We start from the raw sequence: 15584 nt of genomic DNA, 5'->3' as shown, positions 1-15584 counted from the left end.
TAAGGCTGAGGGTAAAAAAAACCTAATGACTGCGTCTTTCAGACAGCCTAAGTTTGACAGAGCTGTTTAGCTCCTTGAATGCTGTTTCACATCAAGCACAGATTTTTATCCAAAAGTAATCAGATAGAAATTTCTAAAAACTAAATTTGTGGGTTGTTGTGAAAGCTTGCTTTGTGAGAGGGTGAACATATTCAGACATATATTTGCTTGGGGGAAATGTATGTTTGACTAATTAAATTATTTGTTTCATCACATGCACTATCTCCTGTCATTGCTAGCTTGCTGCCAAATGGGAAACATCTTGAACATCCACTTCAGTTGGGACACGTTTAAGATGGTAGTGTGGCTGACATGCACTTGCTAACATTTGGTGCCATGGAATAGGGTTAGCAACAACAGGCATGGCAAGTGTTAACATCAAATTTGGGTTTGATTAGTTTATGTATTGTACGGTTGCATTAACCCCTCAGACATTGTGAAAAGTTTTTTTTTTGTTGTTTTTTTTTTTTGCCATGTGGCGTTAACGCAGACAATATCAAGGAGGGAACTCAGTGCTCTTATCAACATTAAGACATCAAGTTAACATAATGTATAATGTTTATTATTATTTATTTATTTAATTAATTATTTATTATAGTCTAGTGGCCAGTTAGTTAATTGCTGCATTAAACATCTTATTACATTGACAATAAATTAATAATAAATTGCGTTCAGTAATAGAAAGCTCATCAGAGTGAGTTAACAATGTCACTAGTTTGGTCTCAATAGGATATGAATTACAACAGAAGCAACAGAACCAATAATTTAACTCTCAACACACAGAAATCACAAAGTCAACATATTGTTCAAATAATACAAGCAAACCTTTCAGCAAATCTAACCATCATTCCTCCTCCATCTCACAGTGCCTCACCTGCTGCTACCTCACTAAGCAAAACCCCAGGGTTGCCTGACCCTTTCTCATCAACTCCAACACTTGAAAAAGATCCAATTCAGCTGACGAGGCAGGTGGCGTAGGATTTCAAAGAAAGGAGTGCATTTACATTGGGCCTGTATTGTGTAGTATCAACCACATCAACACCCACGTCATAAGCTGGTGTAAGTGGTATTCACATTGTACAAAAAGAGAAAAAAGAAAGGTAAACATAGTCATCATTATTCTACTCTTTGTGTTGCTTCCTCTGCCTCCCTGCTGTGCGCTCTGCTGCTGCCTTCCTAATGGCCATCATCACAGGGACAAGGCTTCACGCTGCCACAAACAAATTTCTGCTCTGGGCACTTTTCTACTCTATCAATATTCAAGGTGCGGCACAAACTGGCTAATAGGCCATGACAGGAGCTACACCAGAAATCATGCAGCCCATGTTTTATCTCCATCAACTATTCAATCATTAATTACAAAGCACTGTGTCAGATGGGTGACAGGCTGCAATGGAAATTCATACTTTATCGAGCAAAACATTCAGCTTACGGGGTTCACCTGCATGAATGATCACTAATTAACTTTCATGTAGCCTTTTAATGGTCTATTCATCTACTCACCTAATGTTTGCTGCTTACAAAGTATCTGTCCCTAGGTGAGAATAAACATTATGAGTTTCACTTTGAAGTGTTTTATGGATTTGTTTGTGGGTCTGTGTGTGTGTGTGTGTGTGTGTGTGTGTGTGTGTGTGTGTGTGTGTGTGTGTGTGCGTGTGTGCATGCAACCATGTGTGTGGACACCACAATTAGGCAAAAAAATAATAAAGAACACATGGTCCCCTCAAAGGAGAAAAACAAGTATATATGTAAGTGTTATTGTAAAAAAAAAAAAAAAAGAGTTGGTAAAGTAACAAAGAAATTGCATTCACAAAAGCATATAGATAACTGTTAAAGTAGTCATCCAACAGTTAGCAGCATATTAGCTTCAGGCAGCCAGTGCAGTGACTTCAATAACTGTTACTGGGTAGAGAGGAGATGCCTGCTTCGGTTCACTTGGTTGTAAACTCAAAGTCTCATTATGTCAAAACTAACATTTTTTAGTGTTAAGCCTGCCTCCATTATCAATATTAATTGCAGATCTGCCATTCTGGATGGAAGCTTGATAGGCATTACAAGCAAAATGAACTAAGCTGGATGGGGCTATACGAAAAGAACAGAAGAAGAAGCAGATTTACCTTGCTGTGCCGTTGTCAACTCTTGTGTGCTGCATTGCACTTTTCCATTTTATTTTAACCCATACTGTTATACATTACTCCTTATTCTTGACATATCTGCTAACTATTTTGAGCCATCTTCCGCTGGTTTTGGAAAATGTCTTACACGTCACACCTGGCCATTCATAAAAAAAGGTCCTCAATACTTCAAAAAAAAAACAATGAAAGCTGCACCACAATGAATGGAAATGCCATGCTAACCTCTGAGGCATCACCTTTCTTTTCTACAAAGCGTTACCTCATCATGCTCTTTGGCTGTGCCTTTATTCTTCAGTGGATGTGTTAAGGCACAAGGGTGAACCTTTTCTCCCGAGAAATAAGTGACAGCAAAATCAGAACAAAATGCCAGTGACCTCTGAGGTCTCACTTGTACCCTCTAAACTTTCTGTTAAAGCATAGTGGAAAACTTTGCAGAGAAAATGTTCATCCCCAGAGGTTAGAAAGGTGGGTTCTTAATACAAGGTAGTTGCCATCCAGCCTCTAAATGCTTTTGACATCTCTATTTAAAAACACATTGGTGCAGCTATTGTTTGTACTGCTCTCTGTATATTATTTATCATATTGCTATGTTTGTCAGATTGTTAATGCTGTATTACTACATTGAGAAGCATTCCCAAAAGTATAGCCAAACTGCCAAATAAACTATAAATAAATAAAATAAATAAACATTTAGAATAAATATTTAAACAAGTGTGTTTCTTGGCAGACATTAGCACTGTACAAATTCAGTTTTCATTTGTGAAAGCGCAGATGCACAGTAGATGCCGATGTTTGCAGTACAAGCTTCTGCTGGCTCTGTCTCTAGAGAATTGTCTAGAAAATGCAAGCTTGGCTCTCTTCTCAGATGCTTAACATTACATAAAGTTGTCTTGTATGGGACAAGCTAGCATAAACAATGCCTAGTAGGAAATAATGCAAAATTTATATAGTATGTATTTTTTATTCACCCAAATGGGATGGCTCAGTTGGTCAGAGTGTTAAATTCCTAGATAAATCCTAGACAGATGCGTGTAAAATTTGGTAGCAGCATTCATTATCCCCAAACTATGAATTGTAATGACTTTGGCGCCCAATATTTCATCTAGCACCACCAACAGGTCAAAATATCCACTTGATCGACGCTTCAAATCAAGGCAAATTTTAGCACATTTCACGTATATTTGGGAATCAGGTGCAGTGTGCATAGCATACCTAAAAATCTGAGAAGAGGAATACAATGAGTCATGACACAGATTCCTTTTCATTTTGATGACACCCAGTCCATCCCACTTGGACCCATGGATGGATCATGGAACTATGGTCCCCTGGGCACAGACATGCAGAAGGCCCCACTACCCTTCCTACACAGAAGCAGTGTTTTGTTTGGCACATCTTTTAGACATTATGCATCCCTCTGTGCTATTGTGTCACTTTGTGGTCTTCTTGTGTCTCTTAGGGGTCGTTTTGTTTACTTGAAGACACGTGCGTCTCGTCCTGGTCAGTGTGTGTCTATTTAAGTGACATTTTGCAGGTCAAGGCCCTTGGGCCCTGACATATTGGACCTGTGCCCGGTAGGTCCGTTCAGTAATCCACCCATGCTTGCACCGCAAATCTAGCCATCATCTCCATTTGCTCAAGGACTAGGATGCGGCAGAAAAAAAAACATCCTGATGAAATGAATGGACATTGCACTGCCAATTTATTGTTGTACCACCAGCAATAAACTGAAAAAAGAAAACAGCAGTGTTTGATATTTTACGTTATTGCTTAAGCTTTCTGAAAGCATGCAGCTGATAGCTCAATATCTAAATCTGACCCTTGCTCTTTTGCAAGGTATCATTACATCACAATTTTTGGCACCAACCAGACAGCACTTAGCTCATTTTCAGCTGCTTTCAGGTCTGTTGTGCTGAACAAAGACAACAGGTGAACAAGGGGAGATAGAGGAATACTATTGGACTGCCTTTGTTTGGCGTGGGGGGAAGGCTGGTATTACCAGCAGTGCAGTAAGTCTGATAAGAACCAAGCTGCCCATTCGCTCTCTGAGGATAAATCAGACCACCTTGGGTCAATACTTCCCTTTTCTGTTTCCTCTCCTCCTGCTGAGAGCCAACGGTAGCTTGGAGTGAGAACAGGAAGCTTTCCTGTTCTTTTTCTTCCTTTCCTGTTCTGTCAGATCACACAAAGATCCGTCTCGACCCCAGAGACACAATTACCTGTCTTTCTTATTTCACCTCACCCTCAGCTCCTCCCCCTCCACCTTCAGCCACTTCACAGGCAAGTCAATCTGTGCTGGAGGCTCACAAATCCCCCGTTACCTCTTCTGAGAACATGAAACTTCTGCACGAACTAACTGACCTACTCCTGCTTCAGTTCAGTGAGAGGCTAGGCTTGAGAGAGATGAATAAGTCCTTTGAATGTTCATTCACAAGTCACAACACGGGCTAAAAATGCTGCAGCAGACACAGAGCAACATTATCATCTGACTTAAGTCATGAGAGACACCATTAAAACTTCGATAAGGTGTTTTAAAATGCTCAGATGTGTTTTAATGCACATGCAAATGCCTACAGGCATCAGCTCTCCGTGCTATCTGAGCTGGACATGAGCTTAAGGCCAAGGACCTCCAGGCGGAGGCCCCTGCAGAGAGGCACTCCAAACTCCCTCAAAGAGAAGCTCAGCAAGGCCACTGCACAGTCCATTATCTCCCAAAAGAAGTCATTATCCAGACTCCCGCTGAGAGGGAGAGAGCAGGAAGAGGACCTGAGAGAGGCCAGGACTCATGGAGTCCTTCGCCTCCTGCAGCCTCAGACTTTCTGCTCAGATATTGATGGACTGTGATGTGAACACTGGTCTTACAAATGGTTTGGACCACATGCTGTTTCCCTCAGCCACAGAAGATGAATCTGGATGAAGGCTCTTGCTCCTTTTTGATTTTAACCAGTAAAATCAAAGAAAGGAACAAGTACTGATGAAAACAAGGACACACGTAAATTCTCAAAACGTCTTAAAACGTTTTTTTGTTGCTGAAAAAATTGGAATGAGAACAAATCCTGCAGCCAGATTTCAAGATCTTATGCAAAACCTAAAAGGAGGAGTGAAGGCTGTTTTAGCAGCAGATTGATGCCTGTATGGGTGTAATGTTGTGTCCACATATTATTGACCATATGTACTTTTGCTCTCACTCTGCAACAGTCTTAAGCTTGCAGGCCTTTCATCTTTTTTACCAAGAAGAGTGTGTATGTGCAAGCAGGTATGTACAAATAGCAACAGCGAGGAGAACAGATATACAATAAAGTGCATATGATCACAAATAAAAAGAAAGGACCTCACTAACACACCACCTCCAGCTAAAGGTAGTCCTGCTAACAGACACATAAAGTCTCCCAATCAGTTTACAGGATATTAATAAAAAATGATACAGCTGGCAAACATGCAGGTATCTGAGCTTAAACTCAGATTTTAAACTAATGAAACTTTATTTATAAGGCTGACCTGACTGATCAAACCCAATGTGGGTTTTAAACCATTTATGGAAAAGTTTTCATGTAGACTACTTTCTACCAGAGAGGTAATCCTGCTCAGAGTGATAACTTTCAATTATGTATCACTGTGAAGATTTAAAAAAGTAATTTTCAATACTTCGAGGTGGGCACACAAAATCCTATTCTCCTCCATTGTACAGGGGTGACTGTAGCTGTTTTAAAGATGCCTATCTCAAAACCTTGGCACATAAACTGAAAATATCTGTGTGTCCAGACAGTACTCCTGGTAAGTTAAAAAATGTGTTATTCTTTGGGTGAGCAGACCCTTAGGGAGGGGGAAAAAGCATTTTAAGCACCCTTGCACAGGATTCTGTCTTACCAACAAAGGAACAAACAAAAACACATCATGAGTTCTAAGCATAGTGTGATGGACCCGCTGGGGGGTTCAGCAGTAATTTACAGCCATGTTGGTTCTGCTGGGATCACCGCCTCTACTGGCTAAAGTCCAAACCCATCTGAGCTGTTCAAATAAGCTCCTTATTATCATGTCTGAGGGAGAGGAAGGCAGGGGAAGCCACACAGAAATACCAGCTTCCTGTCCCATCCCAGCCAGAGGTGAAGGTAAGGTAACCGTTTAGGGAACAGCAGGGAACAGTGGAGGGGAGCTGCTACTAATGTTTTCACTGCACAAAAGGAAGTTTATATTTTTTCACATTGTGGAATTGACAGCAGTGGGTGAAGCTGTGCTGCTGCTAAACGTCTAACAAAAAATTGAAAAAATAGGTTGGATCAAAAAAGCATGTGACTTTAAGAGGGAAACTGACATTCATACCTGAGTAAGTTGTATTTGGAAAAGTCATATGGGCTGTTTTGGATGACATCATAAACTGTGTATTAGAACTGACAATGCAGCTCCACTCCACTCTACAAACATGAAGCAAAATAGCTGGGATACATCCGCTGCCAGCTTGCACTAGAGATGTAATTGGGAGCCATGGTTCCCTCCCATACACCTGTCTGACCAATCATGAGCAGCACCAATAATCTTAAGCACACCAATAGGTACACATTGCTGTCAATCATGAAATCAACCCTCCTTTTTATGACATTGAATAACTTGGACCTAAAATTTAGCAAAAAAAAAAAACATGGACGAACACATGGACATCGACATCTGGTCTATAATGCAGCCAGCCACCAAGGGGCAATCTGGATGTTTTGGCTTCACTTTTGGGGAGTTTTCATGTTGTCCATTTTTATAAAGTCTATAGAGGACTTGCACAAGCAACCTATTTTATGGTTTACAAATAGGACCTATACCTGTTTGCTGAAAATGAACAGATATTAGTAAGAATTTGTAGTGGTGGTTATCATAAGAGGCAAGACCTTTTTTTTGTTCTCCTCTGTATCTCTTCATCAGCGTCATGTTTTTTTGAGCTACAAACAGAGCTTTGCAGAGATGATCGACTTGTCTCTGCTTGTTGCTTCTGAGCTTGGTTCTGTTTACCATGAGGTTAATGAAAGGAGAGATGTGGCATACACTGACTCACCTTACCCTCCCCTTTGCCTTCCCTCATACTATACATCCCCCCATCCAAAGCACTCTGCTCTGCTGGGCCCGGCTCGCGCTGTGATGTGCTGAGGCGAGGAGCCAGAGACATGGCTCCTACACTGATCAATGCTCACTACGGTTAAGATGTACAGATAAATTGCTTTCACACAAAGAGCTGCCAGCATGCTGCTGAAAAGCATTTAGCCAGATTGGAGTGTACACTGTGGGGCAAGTAACCCCAAGACCAATTTATGTTTGTCACGGTCCTGCTCTGTGTCCAGAGGCCGTTACACTTCTGCTAAAGACATTTTTTTGAAGACTTCCTGACATATACATTTAAGTTATGTCGGTCATCTGTCTATGTTTAAATGTTTCATTATCATGAGGATTTTTATCTCTAGGGGTGCGTTCAGACACACTCACTCTGAGTGCCAGAGCGCACTCTGGCCGAAACTGAACGGTTCATAAATTCGGAGCACTGTTGGATTGTACCGTTCGGTAATCCAAAGCACCGCACTCTGTCAGAGTGCACTGTGGGCACTCTGTCCAGGGAGAAGGAGCAGCAGAGCACCGAACAAAGTGAATGTGGGATTAGTCACACAGTTCATTATTTCGTGTAGAAACAGAACGCTCCGTTTCATCGAACAACAGCTTTCTCATTTCAGTGTAGTGTCAGATAAGATTTCTGAAAACACTTTTAGTGTTTCTTTGTTTCATTATTTTTCCTGTTTTATTTGAACATCCTTGTGTGTTATATCCTGGCCTTTCTGTTTATTTAATTGTTATTATTTTTCATAATGCATCTGATATACTATTTATCAGGACATACTAAATCTTGTTCTGGTATACTATATATTGTGGTAATATGGGTACTGGAATGCACAGTCTGTATTTGTCTGCTTTGCTTGATTTTTTTTACCTGTCCTTCACTATTCATACAGTCCTTTCACCTGTTCTCATTTTCTGTTGTGATTTCCCTGTGTCTTTAGTTCCTCCTGTTTTTTATGTTTCCCACCTGTTTCCTGTCACACCTGTCTAACATCAGTCTCCTTAGCCCTTCCCTGCACCTGAGTTTCTCCCAGCCCGCTACACACCTGTCCTGAATCAGCCTAATTAGTGCCTCTCTGCTCCTGAGTTTTTCCCAGCCAATTAGCTCCCTGCCTGGTCTTCCGCCTCATCACCTTTTTCACCTCACTTGAGCATCTCCACTCTTTTTCCTCCACCTGCACTTCATCTCCTCATCAGTTCACTTTGTATTTAAACCCTGGTTTTCTGTTCAGTCTTTCTTGGATACTTGTTTTGGTAGCAGGATGTTCTGTTTGCCGATTCCCTGTTCCGACCTGGAGTAAAGACCAGTTTGAGTTATTTGTAGTCTCCTGCATTAACGTTTTTATACCTTGTTTCACAACAGAATCAGGAAAAACATTTTTAAACATTTAAAATCTAATAACAAAATGGAAACTCAGCTCTCACACAAAATAAATACAGTGCTGCTGCTTGGTTTTGTTTGTGCTGAATCATTTAACAGTTTCATGCTTCTGGCCCCAACCTCATCACATGCAGTTTATGTTCAACATGTTCTACAATGCTTTTCATTCAGCTTAATATTGTTCCTTCCAACCTCGTTCTTCAACCTCCGGCCCTACCTACAAATCAATTGAGGTCTGCTATCATCGAGGATGATTCAACTCCTTGAATGCATCTCGCAGGAGATGTGAAGGAGTGGACTGTTATTTATACTGGACAACACCCATTCAAAGCAAATTTTGTGTAGTGATTGTTCTGCTCTGATGGCACAGCAAAAGAAGTATGTATATACAGTATATATGTGTGTGTGTGTGTGTGTGTGTGTGTGTTTATATATATATATATATATATATATATATATAGCAGCAGTTTACTGCCCTGTGTAAGCCCGTGTGGCAGTCATCTTTAATGGGTCACTTCATCATAAAATACTGTTGGTACGCAAATTCAAATTAGGTGGGTTTTTTGTTTGTTTGTTTGTTTTTCTCAAAGTTTTGAAAAATGTAATTTCAAAAATCTGTCGGCAACCTCCAGAGTGTCCCTCTTACTCTGGATAATCCACAGAACTCATTTCTATAGCCAGTACTTCCAATAAAAACTGTTGCAACTGCACTTTCAATCTCCACAGAGTGGCTTAATGTCAGGCAGTCATGCTCTCTCCAACCTCTGCTGCTGTGTTGCCCTACACCAAAAATGTATCTTTTCAGTATAAAATACAAAGCCACCGCACGCTTGAAAAGTCTGAAGCTCGGTCCTTTACAGAGGTCAGCAGCTGTAGTCAAACAATTGTTGCTTCCTTTCGTACATCTCCAAATACTTCACCCTTAGCAAAGCTGCAGAGCTATGAGGAAATGTAATAATAATGAAGAAATTCTGACTTTTTAAATATAGTGAGCCTACAGACGAATAATAGATTACGCTGCAGCAGAGGTTTGATAGAATTCATTGAATACCTGGATACTCTTTTTTTACATTACTGGGCATTGTCATTGGAATCCATTGTGCCTGCTGTGAATTCCAGTGTGGTATTTCTTTTTAAAAGGAGCATAAAGACTGAACAAAAACTGCAAATTTCTCAAACTAAACTGCTTTGAGGCAAACAGCTGAAATGTTGTAAAAAAAAAAGTGCAACTAAATAAACGAGTACTCTGCTCAAGTAAAGCTGTCTTCTCTTCCTCTCTGGGTAAATAAATCTTTAAAAAAACAATATGTATGAATACTGTTCATTTTTATTCTATTTTATCTAACACATCAGTGGGAGGAATTGTCTATGAATGAGAGTGCAGCTCATTCTGTTTCTGTTTAATCGCCTCTGATCTTATTCTGATGGTTTAAGCGCTGTGACGTCTACAAGTGAAGCAGACAGAGACCAACAAGGGGAAGGAAATATCCGCTACAAATGTCTCTAACAAGACTTATGTGGGAAAAGGCTGAATGGGATAAGGGTATTGATTTTTATGTACTTCAGTGAAGCCATAACAGCCCACAGGGAGCACTCAAACACAGAACACAAACACACATATTGTTCCTTCCTCCTTTCTCATTTGTCCTTTGTTCCATTTGTCTTTTGCTATTAAAAGTTTGCCAGAAAAAAATGCTTTCAGCCAGTTTCCAGCAGCGTCAAAGAGGTCCTGTGTTTTATTAGAAACTAAAATAACTGAATTGTTAGCACTGCCTGACATGAGTCTGGCAGACTGATTGGTGTTTTCCTGCTTTTTACCCAATGCATGATAGAGAGCTGCCAGTATCTATATGACACTAAATAATGACACAGCATGCAGGAGATAAACCTGTTTTCTAACGCACAACAGTGTGAAAGTCTTATGTCAGAATTCCTTCTGTGTTGAAGAGCCAAATTATTGGCAGAGGTCTCTTCCTCCTCAGAAAAAAATGGACTCTGAGATTTTAAACAGTTCATTGAATAAACAAATTTCACATAAAAAAAGAGGCTGTGAGCGACAGTGGCTGACACAAAAATGTGAATGACCTTCTTTAGAGCCAGTGTTTTGTTTATCCATTTTGGGCTACTGTAGAGACAAGGGTGTGCACATGCTGTCCTCATAAAGTGTTTGTATGTTTTCCTACAAAAAGTATAGCACCTAAATTTGTACATATCTCATATACTTTGGAAGGCTGTGATCATGTGACCAATAAGCTGACAGGAGTAAAACAGGTTAATACTGTAAAGAGGCTGGTGGGGGTGATAAATGGATCACAACAATGCAGACTTTTTCCCGAAGCTTTCCCTTGGAGACTTTTGTTCATAACTGTGTGAACTTCGAGTGAATTTTAGGGTACTCACTTACCATGTTTCTTTTTCTAAACCTAATCATTGTAATTTTGCGTTCATTATGTATCTGTTTGTTAAGGATGCAATGTCATTCACGGGTTACTAATTCTGGAATATCATACAAATTGTTGTCTGCACATTATCGTAGGATATCGATATAAATGAAGTGTTTAATGAGAATATGCTGTCAGGCAACAAAAATACCTGGATTCTTGTTTTCCAGATGATTAAAGAAAATAGACATATTACTTTATGTTTCAAACTCTGTCAATATAATGGCGTTTATCTGAAGCCTCTATAGTGGCAGCGCAACATTTGTCACTGCCCTCCAAAATTGCCACAAATCACTGCGACCCAAAGCACTTTACCATGTGCTTCTTATTCACTCATTCACACACGCAGCAGTTACAGAGAGCCACCATGCAATGTGCTTTCATGACCTTCAGGAGCAATATGTGTTTCATTATCTAGACCCTAGGACACTTCAACATTTGAAAAGAAGCCTGACATCAAACATCCAACCATATAATTAGAGGACAACCCACTCTACCTTCTCCCAACTGACTACTTTGACTTCTTCCATCTGCAGACTTTGTTGCGTTAAAACATCAGCAAAAGCAGTATTACAACTTCAAATATCTTCCCTGACACACAATGTGTTTAAGATGATCCTGTGCCATTATAAAAAATCACTAAGGGAACCAACTTTGACTACTCATCATTGTCAAACATAACAGTACCTTTTTATTTTTGCTTTCTTTTTTAGTCAACAACTTTGGAAAGCCTCTCCAGAATCGTCATCTAAACAAAGTAAATGTTAATTTGATCTTTGTTTATTTGGCATGAAATACCGTTCCAGTACAATTTAGAAATAAAGATATATAATTAGTCTTAATGTTGATGAAATCATGAGGGAAATTAAAGGCAATCTATGCTAAATGTTCTCTTAGGATGACATCAAATGAAATTTGTTCCACGTCACAGAGCATCTGAGAGTTTACACAATACACAGTAATTACGCTATCATTCTTAACTATGTATAACACCTTTCCACAAAGGCATTCTTTGGCTCTCTCTTTAGCTTCTTTGGCTTTTGACTATCATACTGGAAAATTTAATAAAAACCAACTGAAACAGTAAAACAAACCTAGAGCACTGCTTATTTCCATTGCTTCTTGAGAAAGAAAGAAAGAACGCTGAACAACAAACTTACAACATCAAAACTGAGCCACGAATCCTAATTCTTTGGCTGTTATTCTAAATGGTTCATAAATGATCGTTAACCATACCATCAATGAATACTGCAAATAACCAGGAGCGAGTTCAGCTGTTCTCCATGGCAACAGCTGCAGACAGTATCAATTAAAACATGATCACTAATAAAAGCATCTACAATTGCTTATCATAAAGGAAGATCAGAAATGCAATTGCCAAATGCAGTACATCCAACAACTGTGAATCACCCTGATTTGAGCGGAGATCCCCAATACTGAGAAGCAAACAAAACTAATGGCGGCTGCTGGAAAGCTCACAATTCCTGCTCTGATTCAGTCCAGAATTATACCAAAAGCTAAATAAACCAATAAAATGTGTGTCCATTGACTGGACATCCCCATGCTTTGTCGCCACACTTTTATAAAACCAAGAAGACCCTCTCCTGTTGGCAGAAAGTCTCGGCGTCATCCATGGTGCTAAACCGGAGCAGCGCTCTAAGTAAAGCTGTAACTCCGAGACCCTGACAGACACTTTCGGCGACTCTACTCATTTTCTACCGGTCTGCACTGGTGTCTAAAATGACTGTCATCTCCCTAGTCACCTACATGGAGTGTTGTTTCAAACTGTCCACTCTTCAGACAATAAATGGGGAGTATTATAACGAGATTCCCTAACCTGTATCCGAAAGATGCCGCCCGGACCGTCCACTGTACTCGGAGAGTTGTCGAAGACTCGGTCCCTGTACAAAGACCAAAGCCCGACGTTTGGGAGGAACAGAAGAGCCGCTATGAGCAGCCCGGCGAACTGCAGCAGCCTCTTCTCCTTCCGCCTCATCTCTCCGGGGGAAAGCGTGTGAAGCAGCGGCGGTGGAAACTAGCGAGTCCTGGCTGACTGCTTCTCCAAGCGGAGACAACTTTCACTGTGAGCGCGAGGCATGGAAGCTAGTTAAAATACCTCCTACGAACGCAACTTCCCGTCAGGATTTTCACAATAAACCTCCACAGGCTCATAAGTTTCTTAGGCTTTACTTGGTGAAGTAAATATAAAAAAACAAAGAAAGAAAGAAAGAACAATTTTTAATGTTCCCTTTAAAAATAGTGCTGTGCTAAAACTCTTCTTACATTCAGTAAAACGCCAAAATGTGACATATTTGAGGTTGCAGATATCAGTTTTGCAATTACAGATATGGCATGCACATGAAATGACATATACAGTATATGGATATAAAAAGTTCTCAATATTTTTTTTCTTTGCACTCACAATATCCCATCAATGCTAATTGCTGATCTTGAAATTAAATGGATCCCAGTAATTGAGTTTTGTATTGACTTTTTTAATAGTCCACAAATGTGTATCAGGGTCATAAGAAGGTGACTAGGTAGGTCAAATGGAACATAACACAGCTTTGTTTTTTTTTTCAATAGACCAAGTCATATATTTGTTAGATGTTGTCTATTCACACCCACCCATAATCACTATTATAAATCTAAAATTAAGTCTTAAAGAAATAAAACGTTGTACTTGGACTAAACAACAAAAACAAAACAAAAAAAAACTCATACAGAGGTTTCGAAAATATCATAACAAAACCAAAATAAAATAACACACAGCATACAGCAAGAAACTTGTGAGCATATCTTTGACCAACATGTCTATTTAAATCCAAAGCTGTAGCAAACTGCTGCAAAATGGGAGCTTATCTGGTGACAGAACAATAAACCAAATTATAGGCTACAGTGTGAACACACTCCTGTGCACTGTGTGTAATTAGTTATTCTACCTTACAATTTGAAAAGACCCATATTATTAGTTCAGGTTCTGCACAGCTCCCACTCTGTAGCAAATTCAGCACTGCTCTGAGACTCATGCCATCATAAGTATTTGATGTTACTGTTTAACTTAATTCATTAAATCATTATATGTGTTCATAAGTTTTATATTTCTATACATTTATACACATAATTTTGTATTTTGGTTGATATTGATATTGTCTCCCTCTTGCAAATGACACAATTTGTGCTTTTGTTTTGAAGGGTGAATCACCTCACTTCCCTTGGTTTTCTGACTCTCTCTATAAAGCTTGATGCAGTTTTATAATTTTGTAAAACTGGGAGAGACTATCAGTGGATCATCCGTTTGTCAAACGGTGTTCTATAAACTGAATGCCTGAAAAATGTAGAAACATGCTGAACTATCCCTAAGGTTAAGACTGAAAAGAGAGAGAGAGAGAAATAAAAGACATTTTGGGACTGACGTGTCAACGGTTAGGCTACTGTTTTTGTTAGACAGTTGCATATATGATCTTTTCAACAAAGTCGATGTGTAATCTCTTTAATCTGGCATAGTGATATCTTCAGGAATATTATTGCTGACTTTTTTCTCCTCAAGATAGGTTTCATTTCGCACCCAGGAGGTAACCAATGAATACACTGTTTCTTAAGAGACATCAAACATGTTTGAGTGAGGTGATCCATCTTTATCAACATAATATGCTTTATTTATTCATTCATTTTTGTTTCAAAGTTACATTGTCAATGCTGTGCAGACCTTTTAAATCAAGCTGCATTTACAACTGCATAATGCAAACATAAAATTAGACATCGCTGTTGGGTGTGATCACAGATGCAACAGACTTCTTACCACACCCAACATAGATTTACAAACTTTCAACCAGAGAGGGCAGTATCATGCTACTGATCTACAGCCTGGTGTTAAAATACTATTTAAAAGGGAAAACTAAAACAAACTGGTAGTGACAGCTCTTTTGTGTCATTGTGTTGCTGTTGCTTTCCCGTACTATTTCTCTGCCCTCATCCCACAGTCCCATTGTATTTACTCCTTCCTTTCGTGTCAAAATTGAAAGCCAAATTGGAGCTGCACACTTTCTCAGATAACAGTAGATGCTTTCATGTGGAGAATTGTGTTAATTTTTTTTTCAACTCTTCTCCACTACCTGCCTTCCTCTTATGCAATTTTTCTTAAGGCTACACTTGCAGACAGAGACAGTGAATACAATTACTGCATTATAAAGTACATTGTTGCTGCGCTCCTCACTCCTTAATTAACACCAACCATGCTTGACTCAAGACTCTGAATCACAGTTTTCGCCAGATATTATTCCAGCTGAAAACTGTGCAGGCAGAGCAGGTGTCAGCTCAACAGAGAGAATATCCTTATACCAAATTCCTATAAGCATGTGGCTGCCTCATTGCAGTGCCCTTGAGCAATAAATTTGATACCTGATCACGAAGGACATCTCATGTCATTGTCACAATGGGCTGCTGTCACTTTCAATACATCCATGACACCAAGACAAGATGACTGCCAAGAAGAGCAGAGCT

General features: G+C 39.6%; 1 protein-coding gene across 1 annotated transcript in view; it reads right to left on the bottom strand.

Moving 5' to 3' along the window:
- Positions 1–13157, bottom strand: part of LOC121952826 (polypeptide N-acetylgalactosaminyltransferase 10-like) — a 68369-nt gene extending 55212 nt beyond the window's left edge. Inside the window, exon 1 of the mRNA XM_042499666.2 lies at positions 12919–13157. Coding sequence (XP_042355600.1) covers positions 12919–13077 — 159 coding nt within the window. The 5' untranslated portion in view covers positions 13078–13157. The remainder of the gene's footprint in view (positions 1–12918) is intronic.
- Between the last annotated feature and the right edge of the window lie 2427 nt (positions 13158–15584).

The sequence above is a fragment of the Plectropomus leopardus genome, chromosome 15 (genome assembly GCF_026936395.1).
Source record: "Plectropomus leopardus strain MGB_pleo_1.0 chromosome 15, ASM2693639v1, whole genome shotgun sequence".
NCBI classification, from domain to species: domain Eukaryota; kingdom Metazoa; phylum Chordata; class Actinopteri; order Perciformes; family Serranidae; genus Plectropomus; species Plectropomus leopardus.
The sequence above is the reverse complement of the archived record's forward strand: the minus strand, read 5'-3'. Positions and strand labels throughout refer to the sequence as shown.